This window comes from Phoxinus phoxinus (genome assembly GCF_949152265.1).
Source record: "Phoxinus phoxinus genome assembly, chromosome: 23".
Classification (NCBI taxonomy): domain Eukaryota; kingdom Metazoa; phylum Chordata; class Actinopteri; order Cypriniformes; family Leuciscidae; genus Phoxinus; species Phoxinus phoxinus.
Window position 1 is genome coordinate 12,001,425 of NC_136898.1, and position 18,731 is coordinate 12,020,155.

Here is an 18,731-nt window from a genome sequence, read left to right on the forward strand (position 1 = left end):
GCCATCCAATCAGTGAAGGCCTAAAAGAAGAAAACAGTTGTGATTGGCTTCTAGCTTGATGACAGAATCTATGAGTGATAGATAAAAAAAAAACTTTAATTTGTTTCTCTTCCACACATAAGCTCTAACTGAGCATGGTATTTAAGACTGTCTCAGTCGGATTGGTTGATCTTTTTTCTGACTTTACAGCACCACCGCAGACCAACTTCTTCATTTGCACCATTATTAGTTAAAACCATAGACTGTAAAAAAATACAAAAGAGGATCCAATCTCTGAAAAAATGACAAGGTGAGTACATGGGAATATTTGTAATACATATAACAAGATCAGTATAAACAGACTGTATCAATGGAAAAAAAAACATTATAATAATGCAGAGGAATTTTGTGTTGCTGGTGAATTTAACTTTTATTGAGTTTTGTTTAAACTGTTGACTTAACTGAAACAATACTTGTTTTGCTCCAAAGTGCTGTAGGGTATATGTGCCATTTTGCGAGCTATACAGCAAATTCATATTAAATATGTAGTCTTGCAAATGTATCAGAAGAAAGACAAACTGCTTATTGTGTGGCTCTCTGGCATAAGTCTGGTCAATTGTGGTGTTCTGTCCAAATATTTTAATAACAAAAGAATTTAGTACAATTTAGTACCAAAAGTTGTATCTGTTAGTTGATTCACTGTGAACACATTTTTTTTAAATACATTTTTTAATAAAACATTTTTTATAACATTAACAAAGGTTAACAAATGCTGTAAAAAATATATATTGCTCATTGTTAGTTAATTTTAGCTAATGCATTAACTCATGTTCACAAATTAGATGCATTTCTGAAATAATTAACATTGTAAATCTATTTTTATATATTTTGTACATTGGCAACTCTACATTTTATGTAATATTACACAGATACTAAATTGCGAAAGAGTAAAGAGTAACTGATCTTTTCGTCTGTATTTTGTTCTTGAAAACGTATTGTTCTTTTGTTCTTAAAAATTCATGATGTTTTTCCATTACTTTAACTCATCAAAATATTTGAACCAACTTAAATTTTGTTTTTTTTAAAGTGGTAACTAGACAAGATTTAAAAAAAAGAAGAATTAAAATTCCAATTTGATTATACTTAAATATTTACTGAACTGAACTTGAGTTGTTAAGTTGAATTATAGGTGGATTTTTTTTTTTTTTTACAGTGATTGTCGAAGAGTCGTGGAAACGCATTTGAATTATTTTCTTTTTCTTTTTCTTTTTCTTTTTCTTTTTCTTTTTCTTTTTCTTTTTCTTTTTCTTTTTCTTTTTCTTTTTCTTTTTCTTTTTCTTTTTCTTTTTCTTTTTCTTTTTCTTTTTCTTTTCTTTTTGCAGTTGGGACAAACGGAGAAGCAAAAATAATATGATCTTTCATTCTACATCCAGCCATGATAAATATGACCCTGCTATATAGTTTATTTCTGTTCAAAACTGTGAAATCAATATTCCATTTTTCTGTTTTCTCTAGATGTCATCAAAGTGTAACTGTGACCACATGTGTATGGATGCTTCTGTCTGGTTGGTATTTTAATTTAAAAAATGTATTTTAAATATTATACAATATTTATATTTAATATAAATATTTATTTATAATTCATTATTTTTATTTAATTCATAGTATTTTAAATGAAATCTAGTGATACTGATAAGTGATTTAAAAAAAATAATAATATTATTATTATTATTGCTGCCCTGTTTTTTTATTTTTATTTTTTTATTGCTGGACATCCAGAATTGTGAAAATGTGAAAATTTTCTGAATTGAATCCCTACTTTTTAATATAACTTCAAATGTAAAACTGAATTTTCATCTTTTTCAGTTATAGGTGGACATTTAGAATTCAATGGCACCTCAGTTCAGACTGTTCATCGAGGAAAGTCAGTCAATATCAGTTGTAAATACAACACATCAAATGACACTGCATCTTTCAATGTGGAACTGAAAACTAATAATAAACTGTGTACATTTATGAAGAGTAACCATTCATGGGTAAATCAATCATGTAAAGATCACATTAGATTTATTCCAAAGATTGAGGAAATGTCATTTGAGGTATCAAATCTGCAGATAAATGATACTGGCACTTACAAATGTTTTGTGACAAGAACCATACCACCTCCTTCTGTGCTTTTGGGTGAAGAAGGAACATTTGTTCAAGTGATTGGTAAGTTTATTATTAGTAGAATCAAAAATCATAGTGACTTGAGTGTATATCATATAACTGGGACAAATATCTGCTCCTCCTAATACCTGAGCTTTTTTACTAATAACTCTTATATTTACTATAGCACACCCCAATGTGTCGGTGTCACATGTAAAAGCATCGGATGGATTTCACACGATTCTTTGCCTCTCTGAGGGGTTTTACCCTTCTGCTCTAGAGCAGGCGTGGATGAGAAATGGACGATTTCAGAACATCTCTCTCACATACAACATCAACAAAACCAACTCAGATGAATCATTCACCCTCCATTCATATTTGAATGTCTCTGACTGTACAAACTACTCGTGTTGGGTAAATCACTCATCTCTGAGCCAACCGATGATTCTCCACCTGTCTCCTGCTGACTGTTATGAGAACAGAGAGAGGTTTAGAGGTATATCACATACATACATCTTTTTATTCTGTATAGAAACATCAGAATACATAATGACCCTTCAATAATCATATTTTACAGACTGTCATATTTGGATAGTTTTGTTTATCTCTGCACTGCTGACTCCTGTCCTGATCATCGCAGTAATGTGTGAGTGTGTCATTGAGTTTATCTCTAACACAATGCCTTCCTCGTGTTTTCATCAATATGAATATCATTGATCAGATTTTTTGGGCATCAATAATCTCTTCTAAAGGTTGTCCATGGAGATCCTGTCAACAGCCTGTAGATGTCAGAGTCCCATCTGAGCTCATCCTGCAGTCTGAACTGAAGACTGAGGCTCTGTATTCAGTTCTGAGTGATCATCATCCAGCTAACAGTCATCTCCACAATACTGATTATTCTTGCATATCAGAGTGAGCCATGTAGGCTATAGCGTGTGCAAATACAGTTTAAAACCATGATTTGTGTCTTTTATTTATTTATTTTTAATCAATATTATATATTAATATTATATATAATAATATATTAATTCTCAAGAAATATTGGTCAATCTGATTTTATCTGGGGTGGAGTGTTTTTAGCCAGTTTTAGCAAGTTCTCAGTGAAATCCCTAAATTTAACCTGAAGCTCCAGAACCACCGTTCTTTTTTCCATTTCCATTTTCTTTTAATTCAATAACCCCTATACACAAAAACCCTGGTGTTCCCTGCAATCCAGGTTGCAATATTATTCTGTAGGCTACTTGTGATAATGAAGTGTATGAAGTGAGAGTAGCTACATCCTGAAAGGTATTTCCTGTTGACGTGCCACACAAGTTTAGCACTTTCATTATGGCTGCGGTGGATACCCTGATATAGATATTTACCTTCTGACAACATGTGCTGCTCATGTTGAAATTAAAGGTAGCAATAGTCATTCTGAGTGGATATTAGGTCAATTTTTCAAAGAGACCTTGTCACAAGTTCACGAGTTTGTCAGTTCATCAAGCACCACTTTGCAAGCTAGATGGCGCCATTGTCCAATTTATAAAATTGCACACAGTTCTCTGTCATATGTGACAAGACACCAGCCTTTAGGCTACTTTATCATTTCTGTTCCCGAAGAAATATGAAATATTTCTTTTAAATACTTATTTTAATTAATTTGATTACTTTGTTCGATTGGTAGAAAAGAAAAGAAACTTCCACCCTGCATCCATTTACGTGTGTGTGGCACTGTGTGCTGCTCAGCTCTTCTCCACACTCTGACAATCAATGAATCATTCGTTTCGTGAATCAAACGAATCGACTCATGAATCATTTCCTGTAAGCATGCGCACAAGATAAAGTCACGTCACCCGGATTCGCGCGGAGCAGATCTGGAAGTGTGTTGTGCGCCAGGCGGGCAGCAGGAGTTGGCCACATGTGGATGAAAGGAAAACACGGTCAGTATATCTGTTTGTAGTGATGTAGCGAACTCACATAAAAGTTAAATGTTTATAAGCTCAAAATATGACATAAAATAATTTTAAATTAATGTTTTTAAAGGAAACTGTCAGAAAAGCCAACTGAAAATGGAATCGAGGCCACGTTAACCTCGGCTAGGCTACAGTTAACGTTAGCTGGATTCAGTTTGTAATAATTATTTCAACATTTATTAAAAATGGAAAAGGAGTATAGTTTTAATAAGACATTTAAACAAGATCGCCGTTAGCTCGTGTTACTTATTGAAGTCCAAACTACCGGTAAAACAATTTTTTTTATCTATTTAGTATTTTAAAATACGTTTTTTTTTTTTTTATATTTGTATATATATATATATATATATATATATATATATATATATATATATATATATATATTCGAGACTGATTAAAGTTTTTCTAGAGTCTAGATAAAAATGGGTAAAAATATTACCACTCGGGAATTTAAAAGTATACAGTAATTATGAAAATGTAGTGCAGTCTAAAAAATAAGATTGAGGTGATTCTGTTAAGTTCCAGAAAACGAATGGTCATTTCTGTCATGCTCTTGATTTTCAAACGGTCGTGATGTATTAGCGCGCCATCCTGCTGTTCTGTCCCGCCGTCTGACCGCCCCAGCTTTGTGTAATCACTTGCTCTCTCTAGGGTTAGTGTTCATAGACAGCCAACATCTTAGGAGCTTGTGTTTCTGGTACATGCGTAGATTTATGTTGATGGATTGATGGTTTAGAAAGAAACCTCACCTAACTGTTATTAGTTCTTTTTTTAAATGTTTTTTTCTTTCATCTCTTTATTTATTTATTCATATTTTTTCCAATTATTTTATGTTATTTATTATTAGTAGTAGTAATAATACTACTAAAATGTGTTGTGTTGATTATTTAATTGTTTATTTAATTAATCATTTAATAATAATAAAAAATGATTTCTTATCAAATTGGAGTGCAACTATTTTTTTCTAGTTCATTTTTCAAAATTACATTAATATTCAAAAGATGAGGGTCCGTCAAAAAATGTTTGTGAAAGATATCTGGCTGCATTTATTTTAAAAAATCTGGTAAAATAGTGTTATTGTCAAATATTATAATTTAAAATAACGGATATTTTAATATATTTTGTAGCTGTATTTTATTCCTGTGAATTTTCAGCATCATTACTCCAGTCTTCAGTGTCACATGATCCTTCAGAAATCATTCTAATCCGCTGATTTGGTGCTCAAGAAACATTTCTTATAATCAATTATGAAAATAGTTGTGCTGCTTAATATTTTTGTTAAAATTGTGACACTTTTTTTGGTTTCTTTGATGAATAATGTTCAGAAGAACAGCATTTATTTGAAGTGGAAATCTTTTGTAACATTAGAAATGTCTACTGTCAATGTAATGCATCCTTGCTGATTTTTATTATTATTATTACTATTCATTATTAAATTGTATTATTTTAAACATGTTTACTGACCCAAAACCTTTAAATGATTGTGTAATAATTTAATTGTATTATTATATAAAAAATATAATTTTATTTATTAATTTCTTTAATTGAAAGCCATGTTTTGGTTCATTTATTTTATATTCAAGAAAATGGATTATCACAGGGTGTTGTTGTGGTATTTATTTAACATTTAATCAAGTCTCTGTATTTCCATTCACAGAAGTTGGACCTGAATTTCAGCTGAACAGCTAACGATGAAGAAAGAAATAGCAGCGGTGGTGTTTTTCTTGAAGCGGTTGGTAAAGAAGGCTGAGAAGTTGGAAGCAGACAAGTTGGACCTGTTTGTGGAGCGGTTAACTGTAGCACTACAGGAGAAGTACAAGGGTCATTGGTATCCAGACAACCCCAGCAAGGGCCAAGCTTTCAGGTACAGCAGTCTGATAAGCAGTACTGTGCAGTGACATCCCAGTTCCCATGTTCTTTAGATTCACATCTAGTCATGTTAAAATGAGCAATAAATGTATTCTGTGCAGGTGCATCAGAGTGAACCGCCTCCATAAAGAGGATGCTGAATTGCTCCGAGCATGTGCTGAGAGTGGAGTGCAGTATAAAGACCTTTCTAGGGCTGCACGATATTGGAAAAAAATTACATTGCGATATTTTTTACCCCAACGATATATATTGCGATATTGAGAGCCATAAATCCAGGCTAAAGTCAATAATTACCATTCCATGATATTAATAATTTCACTAATAAGCAAGCTTCATTACAAGGGACAAAGAGGTCACTTAATATTTTATTCAAAAATTAGAACATTTCTGTAAAGTAAACACAAAAGCAGAACACATTTTTAAATAAAACAGCAGCTTTACACCAACCCCCCTGATTGGTTTACAACAATATAACTTAAAATAAATATATTTTTTATAAAACAACTTAAAAACAAAAGATTGTGAACCAAAATGCTTATAAGTTAACTTTTCTTAGCAAAAGTGCCAAAGTAAAACAGTGTTGGTCATCATCATAATAATGGCTAAACAAAATGAAATAAAACTTCTATCTAACTTCTAAGAATACTGAGTATTCTTTATCATGATCATGCATGCTTATGTAGGCTGTATGCTTTGCTTACTCAAGGTTTTTAGCTAAGAACACAAGTCTATCAACCTTTGCAGGCTTGAGACAGGTTCGTTGGCAAGTGACGATGTTGCCACTAGTACTGAAAAGTCTCTCCGACGGCGAGCTTGTCGCAGGAATACACAGGTATTTGCGGGCAAGTCTGGCGAGACGAGGAAAGCTTAGTTTGTGTACTTTCCACCATGCAAGTGGATCCTCCTCTTTGTCTATTGGAGGTGTTAGCAGGTAGGTGTTTAACTCTGCTTCCAAAGCATCCTTTAGGGTCAGAGAGGAATCACCCTTTGGTGCAGTTTCACTCTGTTTAAAGAAGCTTCCCAATGACTTCTTTGCTTTCTTTGCCTGGGGTGCACTGGTAACGTTGGGCTCCACGTCAGTGCTGCAGCTTGATTTCTCCTGGCATTCCATCATCTGTGATGCCACTCTGGCCTTAACTTGGGTCTTCTTGTCTGCACTGATGAAGTCCATCTTGAACCGGGGGTCCAAAAAAGATGCCATATCTAGCAGCTTCTGAGTATCATCATCTTCGTATTTCTCGTTGAGGTAGTCCAGCATCTTCTTCTTTATATGCTTGGTCAGATCTGTGTCTTCCTCTCGCATTTCCAGTAGTGAAGTGTTGAAGAGCTGAAGAACTGGCTTTACAAAGGAGACACTGACGTATTCATCCCCTGAAAGTGCATCAGTGAAATCCAGCATTGGTCCCAGTGACTTGCTTATAGATTCTAGGACATCTATATCTTGCCAGGTTGGAATTAGATGCCGCAGCTTCTTGTCTGCAGACAGGACCTGAGTTAAAGCCTGCTGCTGCTCTAATATCCTGCTGATCATCATCTGTCTGGAACCCCATCTTGTTTGGCATTCTGAGATGAGACAATGTGATGGTAGATTAAGTTCCTTCTGGACTTTTGCCAGGGCATCGCTGGCCTTCCAGCTGTGAGAGAAGTGGCTCACCAGCTTCTTGCAGACTCCTACAGCACGATCAATGCGGCCATCCCTTTTAACTGCATTTTCTAAGCGGAGAAAACAAAAAAAAACATTGCAAACTTTAATTATTGAAGCACACTGTTTTATTTTAAACAATAAATGAAGAGCTGTTTTCCCAAAACGCGATAAACGATAATAATAATTTCCTTGTTTAAAATGTACTGCAAGATGCAATTTCTTTCCAAACCCCAATAAGCGCCGAACCTATTTTTTGCCTAAACGCGAAAAATCCTCTCGACTAATCAGAATTCGGTGAACGTTCTACGCAATCCTCTCTCTCTCTCTCTCTCTCTCTCTCTCTCTCTCTCTCTCTCTCTCTCTCTCTCTCTCTCTCTCGGTGCTGATGCAGTGACGCGTTCATGTAAACGGCACATAAAAGCTGTCACAAAGAACCAGCTAAAGTAATAATTATAAATATGTAAAATATTGTTCCATATTTTTGTAACATTTTAACAGATTTTAGAGACATTTACATTTTTTATTAATAAACAAGTGTTTTCTGTGTGGGCTGCTGACTCGCAATCTTTGCAGTAGTGAACGCGCCAGAGAGAAATGCACATTTCATACGAATTACATAGTTTTATTTTGTTTTGAATGGTTCTATTTAAAAGCAGAGATTTCTGTAGATAATAGATATAGGCCTATTTCTATTTTTTTTAGGTGTGTGAGGCGAGTAGGCTACCTTATACGCTGAGTTTCGGTTCATGGATGATAGTTTAAGTTCCAGTTCAGGCGCTGTCGTGATTATCAATTTTCTGCTTTTTATTTATTAAAAGGAAATTGGATAACGAAACACTGATTGAAATTAAGATACAATTAATACAAAACGAAATTCGCTTTAAAGAAAGGCTTTGTGCTTTTGAGGTTTCTGTGAAAGATTTAAAGCAAGTGCCGCTTTCAGAGCGATCGCGTCCGTAATGGAGAACTGACACGTAGGGCCTAACATTGTTTTTTCCTCATAAATGCGAACACGAAAAATAAAAGCTCCACAAATGTGCTCATAAAACTATTTTTTTTGCCACTGATTCAATAATAAGTTAATTATTATTAATTATTAAGTTAATAATTAATTAATTAACCATAATAAATTAAATGTTTTGTGTCTGTATTTTTCTTACGTTTTAAAGCTCAACACACATGCAACACATTCATTTTACAAGTTTTGTCAGGTTCAGGACAGGTTATTAAGTAAAACAGCTGAGTAAAAATGTATATTTATTAAGGATAAAGATGGTTATTACTCACCAACTGCAAGATGCAGTCTGTGGCCGAAGCACTGTAGCCTGGTCCACTTGTTCAGATCGGCAGCTTTTACCATGTTCGCTGCATTATCTGTTGTTATACAGACTTGAAGTGTCTCATCTAAGCCCCAAGCGGTCACCGCTTCTCTCAGGGCCTCTGCGATATTCTCGGCTGTATGACTTTCGGGAAAAAATGCCGTCTGCAAACAGCGACTTTTTAGCTCGAAGTCCTCTGTGATGAAATGGACCGTCAGACTTATGTAGGGCTCCGTTGTCCTGCTGGACCACAAGTCTGTTGTAGTTGCATAGTATTCCACGTGCGACAGTTCTGATTTAATCTTAGATTTGCATGTTTCATACAGCTCTTTTATCGCAACTTGGGAAAAATATGTGCGGGATGGTATAACATACCGTCTGTCAAGCGTTTGGATCATTTTCTTAAAACCCTCTTTGGCGACGGTATTTAATGGCAACATATCTTTAGCGATATGAAACGTTATTGCGTCTGTTATTTCTTTCTGTCGTTGAGAGCCTTTCTGGTAAGGTGTCACACTGGCAAAGGCATCGCAAATATTTGTTTGTTTTGGTTGACATCCAGATTTGACTTTGTATTCGTCATAAAGAGCTTTGTGGTGCCGTTTTAAGTGATCAGACAAATTTGTGGTGTTTCCATGTTTTGTGGCCACAACTTTACGACACTCCATGCAAAGTACCTCTTTTTGGTCAACATCCTCCTTTTTGTAGCCGAAATAATCCCAAATAGATGATTTCGACTTTCTTTTTGGTACGAATAAATCATTTCTTTGCGGCGGATCCTCTTCGTCGCGCATTTTTAGCAGTGAATGTTAGCTGTGAGCGGTGAGCAGCGGCACAGCAAACCAATCACTGTGCAGGCACGCGGGACGTGCATGTCACCGCAGCAACAAGCCATACAACAAACTCGTGTTTACTGTGTGCGCTACCCTGGTTCTACTACCCTTCACATCGCATGTTCCGGCGATGTGACTATCGCGCACTCGCACATCGCGATGTCGATGTTAAAATCGAATATCGTTCAGCCCTATAAGGAACTCACGCTTTGGGTCGATCCTGGAGAGGTGTGCTGTAGGTGAGTTTTTCTACTTATTTACAACTCTACTGTATGTTGCTCAAATATGAAAGAAATCTTTACTTCTGAAATGGCTGCAGATATGGCGAGAGGAATCATGGTTTCACTGTGGCCACCTTCTCAAGCGATGACGATGATGATAAAGAGGATGTGACAAAGAAAGTGACGAGCGCTGTGGAGAGGGTCACGTCGGATTACCACTCCGGATCTTCCTCGGATGAGGACACCACCTGCAGAGAGCTCCAGTACAACCCACCTCTCTACAACCACTCTCCATACCAGGTACAATGTCCTAAATGTATTTGTATTGCCTTGATTGCCATAGGCACAGTACTGTTCGAAATTTTTTGGGTTGGTATGTTTTTTTTTTGTTTTTTTTCTCTCTCTCCAGTTTCTGAAAGAAGTTTGCTTATCTAGTGACATTTATTTGATCAAAAATTTATAATTAAAAATAGTACTATTCTAATATTATTTTATTATTATATTATCATTTTAAATATATATATTTTATAAATAATATTTTAAAAATGTGATTTATTCCAATGTTGGCTAAGCTGAATTTTCAGCACCATTACTCCAGTCTCATGATCCTTCAGAATCATTCTAATATGCTGATTTGGTGCTCAAGAACATTTCTTATTATTTTCAGTGTTGAAATCAGTTGTGCTTAATATTTTGGTGGAAACTTTTTGTGTGTGTCAGTATTCTTATAAATAGAAAGTCCAAAAGAGTAGCATTTATTTGAAATTGATGTCGTTTGTCACATAAATATCAGCAATTTAATCTACCTTGCTGAGTAGAAGTATTAATTAGCCTAAAACTCACTGATCCCAAACTTGTAGGTTATTAATCATATTTATTTATATGGACTGTCTTCTACAATCCTAAATCCTGAAAAGTTGGGACATTTTGTAAAATGCAATAAAAACAAGAATCTGTGATTTTGTTAATTCTCTTTCAACTTTATTTAACTAACAAAAGTTCAAAGAAAAGATTTCCATGGATTTCACTGAACAACTTAATTGTATTTTGTAGATGTATAAACAAATTTTGATGGCTGCAACACACTCCAAAAAAGTTGGGACAGATGCAAAATAAAAGTAAAAAGCTTATAGAATAAACCGTTGTTGGAACAGTCATAAGCAGGTGATAGTTAATAGGTGAGGACATCGTGTTTGGGTATAAAGGGAGCATCTCAGTCTTGGCAAGCAAAGATTGGTCATGGCTCAACACTTTGTGCCAAATATTAGAGCTGAACGATTTTGGAAAATTATCAAATTGCAAATTTAAAAAAGAATAATAATAGTAATACATTTTTTTACCAAATTTGTCTGTACATTTAATTAAAAATTGAGCTATTTGGATGAATTGTAGTAGTCTTTTGCAGGGAAATGACTTTTATCAGTGAAATATACGGCACATGTATGTAACCATTGTTTCTATCAATTTCTTGTCCTCTTTCTTTTGTAAAGCTTGTATATGCCAGTGCCCCAGTATGGAATCCTCAACCAAGAAAGAAATTCGGCCCAGGGAAAGGGCATTACCCTCAGCGGCCACACTACATGATCCGCCCCCCTTGCAGACCCAACCATTCCTTTAAACCGCACAGCTGGGTCCAACAGGGTTACCGCAGCAAGCATGGCTACTGGGGCAGCCCTTCCAACTTTGCACACCAGCTTCAGTGACCACTGTTACTACAGTATGTTAGTTCGTTGGTGTCAACGTGAGGGGTTTTCCAATGAAAAGTGTTTTTTGAAGTTACCACTAAGATGACTGACCAAATTTTTAAAAAATGTATTTTTGTAGTTCTGTCACTGTTTTTTGAATTTGTGACTGGTCTATTTTTTAAAGAAAGATAACAGTAACTGTTTGCACTTTAGATTATTTGTAATAGAACATGTATATGGTAAACTTAGTACATATTGAATTAGGAATATTTCAAGTATTTCAATTTTAATGGTAATGAAATATGTACTGTATTTATGTTATATGGGATCATTTAATAACACTTTAAATCATGTTTTTTTTTTTTGTCATAGTTTCAGTGACCAAATGTTTTATTTATTCACATTTAAGTATTATGTATTGCTTAGACCTCTTAAATTATGGATAACATTAAAAAAACATTTTCAAGTAATATAAAATGGTTTTGGTTATTTGCTATAACTGTTGTTTTTGTAGTTTTGTTAGAAAAACACTAGGTGGCAGTACGAAATAGAATTTAACTTTATCTTTAAATAGGGAAACACCAGCAAGATCTAGGTGTACAATATCGTTAACTTATTTTCTAAATAGCATATAACTGCAGTATTGTTTTATAGTTCTTAGTTATTTTAAGCTAATTTTCTCAAGCAGTGCTTTTTTATGTTGTGGTGTATGGAATTTTACATGGACAGACAAGTAATACAGATGTGTTTTTACAACTCCGATCAACAAGTTCACTATGCTGGCCACACCTTCATCTGAGCGGAGCTAATTGTTCACAAACTGACCAAGTTTAAGAAGAAATTACTATAATTCATGGCTTTCAGACTTGAAAGGAATTGACCAACAAATTAATTTCGTTTTTTCCCCACACCCTGGTCTGTTACACATTACAAATAGTGTGCATCCGATATGCACCAGGTGCTTGGGAAAACTGTCAGTGCATTGTTCATAATTATTTGTTCTTCATTTGTATTACATATTGCATTACACTCCTTAATATCATATTAAAGTGTTTTCTACTGCACCAATCCACTTCTGGAACTACAAAGATTTTATAATTGCACATTTTCTATGCAAATGTATGGTAGATTAATGCACATTTTCTATGCAAATTTATGGTAGATTAATGAACAATTGTGTGATTATAATGTGCGCATTTTTCATATTTGAACTATAATAATTATAATAATATGCTGGTTTTATGTTTACATTTGCAAAAACAAATGCACATGTTACAAATAATAAATATAATCTTGGCAGCCAAGTAAATAAAACATGTTCTCCAACTTAATTTAGTGAAACTAGCGCCACCCGATTAGCAAATGAATCATTCTCTTGAGTCGGTTCTTTTCTATAATCGTTCAAATCGTTCGGCAAACAGAAAGATCGCCATTGAATTAAAATGATTCGGACATGTCTATCGTACACTGAATCGTTCGGAGTGGATTTTCATTCAGCAAAACATGAGATGCGTTGAACACAAAGAACAAAAATAGCGATTTATTTACAAACCTGCAAATACTGTTAAATGGCCTGCGATGAAGAATATCTTTATTAAGTTGCATTAACACCTGCATTTAAATCGACTCTACTGCATTTCCCTACCAAAAGAATATCAAAACATTACTAAATACACACAAGCACTTAAAGTAGGCTACCGTTCCCCAGTACTGATGAAAGCCTAGAAACGCCCCTGCCTGTAATATACAAATAAAACAAGAAATAATATCGGAACTGACGTCAATTCACGAGGACGAATGATGTGGCAAAAAAGCAAAGGGCGATTCGCAAAGAACTAGTTCCCTCAGCCTTTACGCTCAAACGTATCTTATTAAGTTCTCCCTTGTTAAGAAAAATACTTATAACACACTCACAATATCCCTACGTGTATCTTACTAACATTTTATTGTCAAACAAACTAAAATCCCTCTTCTCCGCAGTGCTCGTATCCCTCCGCCTCCATTGAGATCTACGTCTCTTTCCGGTGCGTTTCTCCACCGGACGGGTTCCGCCGCCATTGCAGGTTTCTAGAGTTCCTCTCAGCGGCGGTTGACATTCTGGAGTTGAAGCGCCTCATTTACATTCAACGGGCGACTAGAGAAACCTAACACATTCCCGGTTCATCTGCCCCCCCAAAATACACAAGACCACCTCCATTCATTCTCGGCTCTGGAGTAGTTTAGATTAGGCAGAAATAATAGCAGGAATTAGAGAGGAAAGCGAAGAGAAACCACCATCATCATGGCTCAAATCCTGCCCATCAGATTCCAGGAGCACCTGCAGGTAAGGACTTTGAAACATCTTCAAATGAGGGTCTCATTTATTTTATTATGTGATTGTAGTGAAAACGTCAGTGTTTTTTTGTTTTAAATAAACAGACGTAGTAACCCATTCCCTGATGAATATGACCTCCCACCAGTAGCTGTAGTAAGTAGCAGGGGAGTTAGCTTAGCCACGGTCGGTGTTATCCAGCTGAATATTAAATAGCCTACTGGTTGTGACACACACACAACACACGCACACAATCACACGCACACAATCAATCTAGTGATCTGCCTTCACAGATAGCCTTTTTGGTCATACTTCTTCGAAGATTCACAGGGGTTTGGCTAAGATATTCGAATGTAACGTTAGTGTACGTTATTGAAACTACAACGTAACGTTAGCTTGGAAATGATTTATGGCAGGAAGATTAAATTGATTGTATTGAGAATATATTGAGATTTGTAGTCACAGGGCTTATCTACACTAGTCAGCTGTCTTGGCCTCTGGTTGTGTCCTCGTTTGTGTGTGTGTGTGTGTGTGTGTATATATATATATATATATATATATATATATATATATATATATATATATATATATATATATAATAAATCTACCGAGGAAAACTTAGAATAAACAGACTCTTTTATTTGTTGAAATGAATCACTGTATATGATCGAAGAGATTCCATCTTGTTTTATACACGGTTCCCTGGCCTATTATAATGTAATAAGACAGGTTTTTGTTTGTGGTGTCGAGATTACCTGGTAGCAGGTGTTAAATGCCCCACCTATTAGACGTGTGTGTGGTCCCATGATGCCTCTGCAACCGTTCATTATTTGCAATGAACTCATACATTGCTTTGCTGTCACTTCTTATCTGTTTATATTATCTCAGTTCCTCAGTCAGGTAATGAATTGGTGTAACTCATTTTGGTCACCAATTATACTTGTAATGCAACTTACCCCATTGTCTCGTTTTGGGTGTATTTTTATTTTTATTTTTTTAAATGTATTGTATCTTCTGTGTCCTTGACCTAGGTCATCATATTATGACCAACACTCCTACTGCTAGATCAGTTAGATATTGTTTAACATCATATTTGCACAGTGTCAGGCCTCTAACAGTCTGTGTGTGTTATTTGTCATAGTTTTGTGTAGGTCTGGTCCACATCACAGCTTATTTTGGATGAGAACCACCCGTTTAGATACGATTAGATGTCATTAATGTGGCAAACTTTGGCTATTGACTGATTATTTAATTCTCGAATGCAATTGTAGTATCCAACTGGCACCAAAACATGATTTTGATTCCGGGCTGACAGATTGAAATGCATGCCATTCTATATATCCTGTCAGATTTTGGGATACTGATCGCAAGGTGAGTAGAAAAAATAAATAAAGCAAAGAGTATAATGGACAAAAAAGTGCCTGTAGTCCTCAGGTGAAATGCAAATGTGGAACAGCACTTTACCAGTGAAGTGCCAGCAAATGGTAAGAGTACAACAGGAGTCACTAGAAATGGGATCAGTTTCATAAAGACAAAACCTGCTCATGTCCGAATCGTAGAGCTGCTTATTTCGGTTTTCTGAAATCTGTGGCACAGCAGTTAGATGCCAAATTAATGGTTGGTACGTTAATGTTTGCAGAACTGATGTCTAGTCACCGAAACTGAAACTTTCCGTATAAATCATCAAGGCCTCATTTACATTACTTGGTTCAAGTGACCCACATTTTTTTTCCCTATAATGTGGCACGGATCGGATATGACCAATGGTAAGCAGGAAAAAGCACATGGATTCTGATATCCTCCGATCGGCTTCAAGCCTCGTTCATATGTGGAAATCAATCTGATATGAATCAGATACGTGCATTTGTGTCTGCCATGTAAGCGGACCGATCGGATATTTCCGTCAATACGAATCGTACATCAGGTGGACCCCAACTACGGTCACATGACTCTTTTCAATGCTCTGGCTGCAAACAAGGGCTCTCCTCTTTCTTTCTTTTTTCGCCTTAAGTGACCAATGTTTTGCCGAATTTAAGATGGTGCGGAAAGCAATAGCTTGTATTATCATTCATTTCGTCTGCGTCCATTGCAAATTGAGCCATTTATACTTCCTTTCTGGCCTAAGCTTTTTCGGGTCAGTATGTCTACCTTGGGTTGTTTCGCCAAGTGTATAGTGTAAATGTAGATATCTGATATGGGTCACTTTTAAAAGATGTAAGCTGGTCTTCAAAACAAATCGGATATAGACAACAAATCGGAATTGGGCTTCAAGACCTGCAGTTTAAATTCAAACTTTGTTTACTACCAGATGATTTCATGTATAAGGGCAGGAGGAGGTCTATATGTTAGATGTTCTTAGACTTATCTCTTTGCAATTGCCTTACCTAAGCAATGCAAACTTAAAACCAGGCAATGACTGTTTCAATCGAATGCAATGTATGAACTCCTTAATTCATTGAATGCTGGATGCATGGCCGTGCACATTAGCACTGCTTATCAGTGCAGTGCAGAAAGTTAGCCTAGTTGTTTCTCATAAACTGTAGTGCGGTGATTTTAATGCAGATCACTTGAGTAAATTACTCTGGTTTTAAGAGTAACATAAGTATTATACGGGGGCAGGTCAGGTGATCTTCTGATGGATTTCATGTGTTTTATGTGATGCTGTTTTAATATGTTACCTTAAAGCCTTGTGAATGCATTTGATCTTTGAACTCTACCCTGCTGATCACACATGACTGTCTCATGTAGCTGGAGATCCATTATCCATTTTGAACTGCTCCGAACCGGCTGAACTCTGATTTCATTCCTTCTATTCCCTTTCTCGTTCACTTCCCGCTCTGCTGTCCACACTGAACCTGCTAGGCTGGTCACATGTCACCTTTGGTCATATGGTCACAGCTCTTAATATGTTGATTTAGCTTTCTACACAATGGGTCCCAGCTTCCTGTTATGGAGGACGATGGCAGTGTTGTGCAAGCCTCAGCATATTGCGTATCCTTCCCCGAGCCTCCTGCTATCATAAGGCACAAGGGGTTTGTGCTGAGCAAGGCGCCATATTTCCCTGGACGGTGAAGGAAAGGGGTTAAATGAGCACAGGAGGTTGGAGGAAAAAAATGTGCTGACCGCTTTAAAAAGTCATGATTTTAAATGGCGTGCTGAATTTATCTGCTCAAACTAGGGCTGGGATAAACGATTATTTTTTAAACGATTAATCTAGCGATTATTTTTCCCGATGCATCGATTAATCTAACGATTATTTCCCCCAGCCCGATTCGATTTCGATTATCGATTATCTGCCCATTAATTGACTATAATAGCAATTTATACATGTTGATTTACATGTCTGAATGAAAAAAAACATGAATTCCTTAACATTGCAATAGCCTATATGTTTATTGCTCTTAAAATTCCAAAATAAAACATTGTACAAGTGCATGCATTTCTTAGTCAGAGGTAGCATTCAATAAAACCTTGATTAAATATCAACAAGTAGGCTAATCAAATCCTATGTGTGTAATATAAAGATTTCAGATTAATATATTCGTTTTCCTTAAAATTTGAATTAACAGAACAACTTAAACACTTTGCAGTTTGAATGATGTCCTGTAAACAAAATGACGGAGTATGTTTTTGTTTCCACTGTTCGATCGCGCCTCACACTCACACACACACACACATAATTAAACACTCTGCGACTTTGCGATCGCGCCTCTCTCTCTCTCTCACACACACACACACACACATAATCAAACACTCTGCGACTTTTCGATCGCGCCTCTCTCTCTCTCACACACACACGCGTACACAAATATAATCAAACACTCTGCGACTTTGCGATCGCGCCTCTCTCTCTCACACACACACACACACACACACACACACACACACACACATAATCAAACACTCTCAGACTTTTCGATCGCGCCCGCGCCTCTCTCTCTGCCGTGGTGCTAGAATGGAAGGCCATCTCCATTTTGCAAAGACGACATATCAGGGAATTGTTTCCTTTTTAATTAAAGAATTCCCACACTTTAGAGGAACGAGTGCGTGCCGCCTTGCACTTCTGAAAGTCTGAGGAGCGAGTGGTGTTGCTATTACTCTCCGACGCCGCCATTTTTGTTTTGGGTCTGACGAATCGACGTGCATATTTTGCGTCGACGTATTTTTTGCGTCGACGTCATCGATGACGTCGACGCGTTGTCCCAGCCCTAGCTCAAACCCAAAGAAGCTCTTGACACTTCAAGTTTTACACGTTTCTCTCACTTGTCCTGATTTGTGAAAGCAAAGCTCTGCCATCTAAATGTGCTAAAAGCATGAACACTTCAAATGTACTCTAGGTCAGCATAACAGAGCAACCGCTCAAGTTAACCTTGTCAAGTGTCTGTGGTTGTTCTTAAGGTTTAATGTGGAATGCCACACTGGTGATGGCCAGTGGAAGTGCCAGCAGGGAGGCATGTTTAATGTCCTAATGGGACCATGTTATGCAAGCTGGCTCAATGTAGGTGTAGCTGCATGCACACTTGCCATGTTACTTTGGCCAAATATATTGTTCACATAGAAAAGAATGGAAAAAGTAGCACATTGGAATGGAAAAACACGTTCTGTGTGAACTTTGCATCTGAATTTTTTGTTTGAAGAAATCTCGATATACAAGCTTTCTTAGGAGGCATGTTTCGGCTAATGTCTCTTTCTTCATCTGTTGTTCATACCACCATCTCTCGTATGTTGTCTTTAGTTTGCTAACTCACTGGTAGAGTTCACGGTAC

General features: G+C 36.2%; 4 protein-coding genes across 5 annotated transcripts in view; 3 read left to right on the plus strand and 1 right to left on the minus strand.

Moving 5' to 3' along the window:
• Nucleotides 1-57: 57 nt before the first annotated feature.
• Nucleotides 58-3,086, plus strand: LOC306991688 (uncharacterized protein). The gene is made up of 6 exons (XM_079599777.1): nucleotides 58-289; nucleotides 1,495-1,544; nucleotides 1,846-2,190; nucleotides 2,315-2,623; nucleotides 2,705-2,773; nucleotides 2,880-3,086. Exons 1-6 carry the CDS (start codon nucleotides 282-284, stop codon nucleotides 3,041-3,043), a joined length of 945 nt encoding a protein of 314 aa, XP_079455903.1. The 5' UTR covers nucleotides 58-281; the 3' UTR covers nucleotides 3,044-3,086.
• A 740-nt stretch (nucleotides 3,087-3,826) lies between these two features.
• btg3 (B-cell translocation gene 3) lies at nucleotides 3,827-12,960 on the plus strand. 2 transcript variants are annotated; one of them, XM_079598679.1, is made up of 6 exons: nucleotides 3,827-4,049; nucleotides 5,740-5,946; nucleotides 6,053-6,143; nucleotides 9,938-9,987; nucleotides 10,068-10,269; nucleotides 11,460-12,960. In XM_079598679.1, exons 2-6 carry the CDS (start codon nucleotides 5,774-5,776, stop codon nucleotides 11,670-11,672), a joined length of 729 nt encoding a protein of 242 aa, XP_079454805.1. In that variant the 5' UTR covers nucleotides 3,827-4,049; nucleotides 5,740-5,773; the 3' UTR covers nucleotides 11,673-12,960. The 2 variants fall into 2 exon arrangements, with proteins under 2 accessions (XP_079454805.1, XP_079454806.1); XM_079598680.1 differs by having other exon boundaries at nucleotides 3,963-4,049; nucleotides 10,068-10,312; nucleotides 10,637-12,122.
• On the minus strand, nucleotides 6,145-9,936 carry LOC306991126 (E3 SUMO-protein ligase ZBED1-like). The gene is made up of 2 exons (XM_079598678.1): nucleotides 8,884-9,936; nucleotides 6,145-7,664 (listed from the first exon to the last, which is right to left on the minus strand). Exons 1-2 carry the CDS (start codon nucleotides 9,707-9,709, stop codon nucleotides 6,649-6,651), a joined length of 1,842 nt encoding a protein of 613 aa, XP_079454804.1. The 5' UTR covers nucleotides 9,710-9,936; the 3' UTR covers nucleotides 6,145-6,648.
• A 709-nt stretch (nucleotides 12,961-13,669) lies between the features above and the next one.
• The window catches only part of cltca (clathrin, heavy chain a (Hc)), a 36,974-nt gene continuing 31,912 nt past the window's right edge, over nucleotides 13,670-18,731 (plus strand). The window contains exon 1 of the mRNA XM_079598995.1: nucleotides 13,670-13,977. Within this exon, the coding sequence (XP_079455121.1) occupies nucleotides 13,936-13,977 (42 nt within the window). The 5' untranslated portion in view covers nucleotides 13,670-13,935. The remainder of the gene's footprint in view (nucleotides 13,978-18,731) is intronic.